Source organism: Carassius auratus, unplaced genomic scaffold (genome assembly GCF_003368295.1).
Source record: "Carassius auratus strain Wakin unplaced genomic scaffold, ASM336829v1 scaf_tig00215416, whole genome shotgun sequence".
NCBI classification, from domain to species: domain Eukaryota; kingdom Metazoa; phylum Chordata; class Actinopteri; order Cypriniformes; family Cyprinidae; genus Carassius; species Carassius auratus.
The window spans coordinates 1,585,237-1,593,773 of NW_020528079.1; the positions used below are offsets into that span (position 1 = coordinate 1,585,237).

General features: G+C 36.9%; 1 protein-coding gene and 1 pseudogene across 1 annotated transcript; one reads left to right on the forward strand and one right to left on the reverse strand.

The window, feature by feature from the left end:
- The first annotated feature begins 3,308 nt into the window (after positions 1–3,308).
- Positions 3,309–6,205, forward strand: LOC113094749 (troponin C, skeletal muscle-like). Its single transcript, XM_026260403.1, has 6 exons — positions 3,309–3,445; positions 4,493–4,544; positions 4,634–4,777; positions 5,299–5,413; positions 5,501–5,637; positions 5,745–6,205. The coding sequence occupies exons 1-6, from the start codon at positions 3,443–3,445 to the stop codon at positions 5,774–5,776; spliced, it is 483 nt and encodes a 160-aa protein (XP_026116188.1). The 5' UTR covers positions 3,309–3,442; the 3' UTR covers positions 5,777–6,205.
- Positions 6,206–7,246: 1,041 nt separating this feature from the next.
- LOC113094750 (transcription initiation factor TFIID subunit 13 pseudogene) lies at positions 7,247–8,071 on the reverse strand (annotated as a pseudogene).
- Between the last annotated feature and the right edge of the window lie 466 nt (positions 8,072–8,537).

Below are 8,537 nucleotides of genomic sequence, written 5' to 3' on the forward strand. Positions count from 1 at the left end.
ATATGTTATACACTAAGCAATACTTTTGAATTGAACTATTTTTAGAGTTTACACAGAAATAAAAATTCAGTTTTATTAGAGAAGTCACTGACTTTTTGCAACAGGTGACATTTTTCATTCATTCCTATGGTAAACGTCGAATGAATGTCGAACATCTTTCTGAAAATTCAATGATGTCAAGGCTATAACGTGATTGGTTATTAAGGCACATGTGATCCAAGTTAACCATTATACTTTCTCCAGTAGACCCTTTTGTGTCGACACCAAACTTACGTCATAGCATTAGCTGGAGGCAAAACACAGGATAACTGGAGGAGGCCAATACAAATCAGCACATAGTCCGCTATAGGAGATTAAAATGTCATGTTTGAGTATCAGAATCGATGAAATATAGTAACCAATCTGAAATTTTATTGCATAGGTCTACCTGCTGCCATTGCCAGACAAAAAAACAATGACAGCTAAAATAAGATTGAACTGGACAGAAACAATAATCAAAAATGCATCTTTTGTAATGGAATCTTCCTGCCTTCACCTAATCTTCACTCATAAAAGAAGTCAGAATTTTTACTAACTTAAAAAAGGTTCTATAATATAGACACCCTCATGTGCTAAGGCTATAAAGCAAGTGAGTTTTTTTCAAAGGTTGGAGCTACTCTCTGCAGGACAGCGGCACTCTATGAGAAAAATGCCTGTTCTTGTTCTAGAGTGGCCCTTTCATTGCTGTAGCTCTAAAAACCAGACCGCCAGAAGATGAAATGCATGTGGCTGCCATTTTACACTTTAAACCTTTTAACCTCAACTCTTGTGAAGAACATTTAAATAACCTTATTCCACTATAAAGAATGATTTCGTGAATGAAAAGGTTCCGTGAATGTCAAAGTTTCTTCATAAAACCATCAATGCCAAGATGATTGAAGAACCTTTGTTTTTTAGAGTATAATAAGGCATATACAGATATAAATACACACATACTTATTGATGCAATATGCTTGCAATAGGCTTCGTTAGGGAGCTCTAAAAAAAACTAGCATATTAAATATAATTTCTTGAAATGTTTATACATTCAGATTAAATATTATGCTCTTGGAATACAACATGAGGACTTGAAATTAATGAATTTCATTCTTCTGTAACATTCTTATTCGTTTTGTGGTTGCAGAACTAATCAATGTATTATAACTAGTATTATAACTACTTTTAACTCTTCAATAACAATATGAACCTATTAGATCTCCCTAACCTGAGGACATATGGATGGTAAAAGTGGAGGTCATTTGCATGTTCTCATGAAACTATCTATGTTAATTAAGAACTTTTTTTTTCAAGTGTTTTTTTAAAGCAGAAGTTACACACATATGTAAACAGATGTAATTACACATACTCTGGGGATTTTTTTTCCCCTGACCTCCAATTGTCAATGATTCCTTTTGAATCCCAAGATGTGAGGGAAGCATTTCTTACAAAAATGTATAATCACAATAATCAAATGCAAAGTATGTTCAGAGTGGAGAGGGGGTGCCATGCTGAGATCTTTAAAAGGAAAGAGGATTGAGGAAACACAACATCACCAGGGTTCAAATCGCTAACAATAAAGATGGGCTGGAATACACTTTGAGGGACAGAGAATATTATAGATCAGTGCCATATTGTTGGAAATGTTCCTCTGGAACTGCACTGTGATGGTGTCTATAAATAACCCTTCAAAACTTTTAAGAGGAAACCACTCATGCCTCTCCCCTCAGCTGTCTCCTACTACACCTGCTTATTCCCAAGACATTCACCAAGCTTCCTTCAACCCCCTTCCCCTATCCCTCACCCTTTACAGTGATTCAAAATAACCCTGCTACAGTATTAGCCTTGGAAAAGGACTTAATGTCATCATGGCGATAAGGAATCTCTTTAGCTCACATAATAGTGGTGTCTGCAAATATATTACAAAAAGGCACATCTTGGCCAATCTGCTTGTTTATTTGGCAATACTTTACTGTGATTGTATCATCTAAAATTATACAGAATCTCTCTGTCTGTGAAACATTTTGGTTAAATTCAATTTAAGGTGTAAAAAGGTTGTTATGAGGCCAAATATCACATTTCTAGAAGCTGCGACTCATGACACTCATGTGATCTTCTCACCCACCTTGCCCATCGTTTCACTACACCCAATCAGAAAAACAAGATCATCCCACCATGTCGGTTTCCAGTACCCCATGTGCAAAATACACAAAACTTTGGCCATCCAGTAGATCCATTGTAGATTGTATTTATCTTTTCACCTGTTGAACTCTTCCAATATTTTTCATACTTACACTGCGTACCGGACAAAGTCTTCACATGGCCAAAAAAAGGAAATGAAAAAGATACATTTTAAATCCTAATGTCAACCTTTTGTGCCAAGAGCATGCAAGTTATACATATACAAGCTCTGATAGGTGAAAAAGGTTAGATATCCATGTTTTCTTCTCATAGAGGAAAGCCATGTTATCCTTTTAACACCTCATTGTCTTCGGGTCATATTGATGGAGGTGTTATCTCATGATAATGCTACAAATCTCCAGAGCTGCAATGATATGCAAACTGTAAAATCGGACTCGTCCACTCTCTTCAAAATCACCTTTTAAATCACTACATTTCTGGCTGAAAGTATATAGTCTGCTCCCCCTCTCCTCGGAAGTCCCCCACGTGCTTCTCCATTCCACGTCCATACGATTCCTTGCTCAGGAAACACATACCATACATGTAAACTCAGGGGTTAGGCTCTCAGGATTTGGTGTACCTGTGTCACCATTTGTGTTGTTGGGTTTTTGGTGGGATGGAATGGAGTGGAGATCTAAACCATTTGCTATTCAGGGCACGCTGAAGATTTGCAACACAGCACCTTCCCAAGAAGTTTAGGGTTTCTCGGCTTGATTAAAGGGGGGTGGTACAGAACACTACCGGCTCTCACCATTTCAAAATTAATCTCCATCTGTATGCTACTTAGGCCTATTTTAAATCATTATGAGTCATTTTAGCTCATCAGTATATTACTTGTCACATTTGTCCAAGATTTCATACCTAAACATTAGTGTGGTCAACATTAACATTTCCACAATGAAATTTTACCTGACACGACATATAATTATTCTACTGTGTCTTTGAACAGTTCTTCCAATAAACACAGGCTTTCTTACAATAAACACAGCAGAGTGAAGAAGAAACCCTTTTCCTGTATCCCCGTAGACTGTTCTTAACGTGTACTCAATTCACATTTCTATTGGCTTATGGGAGCCGTCGAACCCTAAAAGTTCAGGATTCTAAATCTGGAGGCCTGTGGGCGGGTCTTGGGTGGTCTGTTTAAAGTGTGTCAGAACTGTCACTTGACGTCTAGTCTTTCTGTTGGGGTGCGAGCGCTGACCACTGCTTATCTCGTGGATATAATTGAGGAGGCTAATCCACAACCATGGTAAGAGTTTAAATAATCTTAGTGGTCAGTTTTGCTAAAGAATGCATGAAAACATAAAATGTGCAAATGGCCTTGTTAAAAAGTAATCAGAATTACATTTAGGTCATTATAAATAATGCACTATATAAGTTTATAGTATTTATGAATAGTTCCCTTACAGTTTTGCATGCATTTAATAAAGTGTTATAATAAAAAAATCTAAATCAACATTAAGATGATTTAATAATAAAAATATAAAACAATGTGTCGTTCAAAAAATATTCATTCTAGTTTTGAAACATATATTATTTAAATCTGATTATTGTATTCTATCTGATTAGTCTTTTTATTCACTTTTGTCAGACAATTGCTGTGTTCTGGGCTCATCTTTGCCTGAGTGGAAATGTATATATAATATAATCTGAAAGTAACTTTGTTAGGTGTTATTTTTAGATTTAACACTAAATTAGGTGTTATTATTAGGTGACTTTGTTATAGATTTAAAGTTAACTTGTGTTACAAGTACAATAAAAAAACTTAAAAAATCTCAACAAAAATGCAAATGCAATAATGTTTTAACATGGATTAAAGAAAAAGGAGTTTAATTATTCCAAGACATCAAACAGTCAAAGATCACCCTGAATAATAATCATCCACATATTTGGTAAAGTATAATGAAAGAGTGTTTAAAAGAAGGGACATAATGTGTTCAGACATAAGTCAGTGCATCCTGCTATTTGATATGAATCTAGTCAGCTGGTTAGGTTCAGTGGGTTACCGAAATGCTGAAATGACACATTCCAAGGATCCTATTTCGGAATTACCATGTACAGTCACTGACTGCCAGGATAACGTGTTAAGCCTTAAAATAGTCGCAAATTGTCTTGCAGGAGTGTTCTGGGTACCATCTGCTGAGCACAAGGCCTAGCCTAGTCTTAATGCAAACATATTATTAAGAAAACAAACACAAATGACTCTCCAGAAGAAACAAGATTTATTTTTTACCAGATTAATGCGTTGTACTGTTTATATCTGAAACTAACCTTTCCTAATGTAACCGTTTCACAGACTGACGCGCAACAGGAGGCCCGCTCATACCTGAGCGAGGAGATGCTTGCCGGTGGGTCTACAAACAAACTGTAGAAAAAAGACTATATTACCAATATCGAGTCGTTCTGTTCCTTTAAACCTTGTGCGTCTGTTTCAAAGAGTTCAAAGCTGCTTTCGACATGTTCGACACTGACGGTGGCGGTGATATCAGCACTAAGGAGTTGGGTACCGTCATGAGGATGCTGGGTCAGAATCCAACCAGAGAGGAGCTGGAAGAAATCATCGAGGAGGTCGATGAAGACGGTAAACAAATGCCAGTTTAAAAAGTGGATACAAAGGACTTTATAACAGTATGACCCGAAAAATACTCGACTGAAGCAATTTTTCGCGCGTTCTTGCGTTTTTAAATACAACTACGCGTTACATTCTCAGCACTGCCGCGAGGGGCGCTAAAGGGAAAATTAGCGGAAATGTCATGCCAGTTATTTCTTTCAGGACAAATACTGTCATCACGGCGAAGCAACAGTTTTTAAAGTATCTTGCAAAAAAAAAAAAAAATTAAATAGCAACATACTTTGAATATTAAAACCCCGTTTAAACTAAAAAATACTTTTATCGCCCCCTTCAAGCCGATAGAATCAAACACGTTACGTCAAGTCTCTGTGTGTTTGTTCATCGTCTGTCTTGTGTAAATATGTTTCTGGCCTATATGATGATGTCTACCTACATTTTAACATAGTGATGATAATATATGTTTGAGTTTAAGCATAAAATACAAAAATGAACATTGTATTAGCCAATGTACTTTCTACTGGAAACTATAGGCAGCGGATCCATCGACTTTGAGGAGTTCTTGGTCATGATGGTAAGACTCCTCAAGGAGGACCAGGCTGGCAAGAGCGAGGAAGAGTTGGCCGAATGCTTCCGCGTGTTGGACAAGTATGTCATTTGATATCTTCTCGTGTGCACCTGTTTTTTAATGTTACTCAGACTCAGTTCAGCTTATGCAACACTATGAATCTGCAGGAACGGTGATGGCTACATCGACAGAGATGAGTTTGCTGAGATCATCCGCAGCACTGGCGAATCTATCTCAGAGGAGGAGATTGATGAGCTGCTTAAAGATGGAGACAAAAACAACGATGGCATGCTGGACTTTGATGGTATGATGGTTTATTAATTACATTTCATTTAATTTCTAAACACTAAATATGGTGTATGTGAAGTTAGGCCATGTATTGAAGAGACACCCATATCCCCTTTTCCTCAGAATTCCTGAAGATGATGGAGAACGTGCAGTAAAACAGAGACTCAAGGACATTCCTCTCCCTTCTCACCCCGCCGACAGAAACCTTTACCTCTCAATGCCACTCAAATTCACTTTTCCCTTTGTCCTCTTTCTGCCTCCATCTTACCTCTTCAGCAGACAGACATTTAAACACCTGTGTGGGGTTTGCCAAGGTTGGGCTCCCCTCATGCAAGACCCAAGGAGCCAAGCTGTGGTGTGGTTCACAGGTTCATCATGTTATGATGGCGCTCAAGTTCGCTAGAAACACATGCCATGGTAGACCCCATGTTTGTGGGTGTTTAGTCTAGATTCAGTCTAGATCAGCAGCTTGTTACCGCTGCATAGACCAATGCCAAACCACAACAACCACTTCACTGTATTTAAGAATGAATGCTTGAAAACGGAATAAAAAATAAAAAAACATCTTGTTTAGTTGGTCTGACATTTTGATTTGTATGGTTTTGTTTTGAGGAGTTTATCAATTAAACATTTTTTTTTCTTTAGAGTCTCTGACCCCAATTAGTTGACAAATTCTGTATATACTAAAGACTATAACTAGTGCTGTTTATGTAGCAGCAAAACACAAACTACAAACTTTTACAAATATCAGTGATATTTCACTTATTCTAATATGGCATTCAGTTTTATTAAACATTATGTAGGAATGGCTCTCCTTCTCTATTGCACATTTAGATTTTCAACATGACGTTCTTTGTGTGCTGAAAGTGTGTAAATCAGTAAATTGTGTCTTGTTTATCTGGCTGATGAGTATTATTTGCAAATTAAAATGTTGACCACTAATAATGCAAATATAGCTGATGACCGAAAGTAGGTGAATTACACATCCCTTGTCTTTGGGAAATAACACACTGGGGAACAAAACACTAAATGTTGAAAGAATACAGAGTAAAATAATAATGTTGCTCATTATTAACATGTCTTAATGTGATTTATACATGAATGTCTAAATTATAGATAGAATGCCTATTGTCCCTGAAAACTGAAAATTCATCCTCCCACTCTTAAATGTACAAACTTCTACAAAAATTTCAAGATGTCCCCAAACTCCTTGCATAAGTTACACTTACATTTTTGACTAGTGCAAATGTGTTTCTGTTTTGTGTAATTGTGAAAAATTATATCAGAAAACATTTACCAAAGCAATTCATTGTACACTTACATTAACCCTTGAATTTGCAACAACACTGTGATAAATTTATATTTTTTCTTCAAAATATTTTATAATAAAAAATTAAAGGTACAATGTAACATATATGTAATTTTCACAGCATGATATAATACTCAACAAGTATCTCCCTAGATACAAAACACGTAAGAGAAAAAAAAAATATTGTTATATAGTTTATATGCTAAATTGTTAAGGATACTATACTAAAGTTGGCGTACATGTCATCTAAGAAACAGCCATTTTTTTCAACTTTGTAAGGTGTATGGTAGTGCTTTTCGAAATGATAACAATAAAATAAAATATTAACAATTAATTTTTATTGTGCAACAACTGAATAAAAAGAAAAAAAGACAAAAAAAAAAGTTAATAATGATAGAAATGACCATACAAATAAACAGTGAACTGTCATCTAACTGTAAAAACAACAACAATACAGAGCTGTAAGTGGGTTTACAACAAGTAGTTAAAAGTCCATTAAAGGCAACAATAAAACAACGTTTCTTCTTGAGGACTGTATGAACACCATAGCAACAGATGGCTATTTCAAGACCCATAATTTGCCTCGTCAAAGGCTTTGCGAGCCTTCTTCAGCTCCTCGTTCATAGTGAGCAGGTCCTTCACTCTCGCAAACTTTCTAGGATCCTTGCGGATGAGAAACACGATGTCCTCCACCTGCACGCGACCCTGGCGCCCTATAGACATCGCCTTGTGCGTCATCTCCGTGATGAACTCGATCACCAGATCCTCCAGTATGTCCACCGATTCGGTGTAGGGATTTTGGTCGTCTCCAAACCCATACATCATGCAGCGAAGCTCCTTGGAAAAAAGCCGCTTTCTTTTACCTTGGCCCGAGTCTGCCCCGTTGCCTCCGTCGTCTAAATCCTCATCAAAACCAGGATCATCCTCTTCCTCAGCCATTCTTGTAATGAAACACAGTGTGATGGTTCTATATTAGAAGATATTCTATATTAGAATCGACTAAAAGGAACAATGTTTATGTAGGACTCACATGAGAAAAACGGACTGGCACAAAAACAAAGCAACCCAACCAGCAAATGCAAAGACAGGAACTACTGTTCATTTATTTACACATAACGCGCAACTGAAAGGAGATATTAAAACCTTCAGCGACCCCTAGAGTTCTGGGTGACGAACGTTTTAAAGGGTAACGTTAGCGCAGGAAAGTTTGAATCATTTCCTTGAATCGGTTCTTTCGAACAAATCAATTAACTAAATCAAACTATCAGCTTACTCATCAGTTCTCGGAACAAGACAGTGGTGATTATTTTATTACAATGAGCTCTTGACTGGAGAACCGCTCAAGATCGCTTCAGTCCGATTCGTGAACGCTTTGTTCAGACACCGGTTCAGCAAAAAGATTCGACTCAAAAGAACGAACCGAACAGCGCCAAAGAATATCAAACGTCAATCATTCTGCTATCTAGCGCAGTTCTCAGTGACTTGGGCATTTCAAGTGTGTTTTTTGCCCACAACAATCATTAAACCAAAACATGTATATAAAAACATTTTGAATAATATTTATAAAATTCAAGATTTCCCGGGAAGCCGCTCATGTGTCAGCAGGG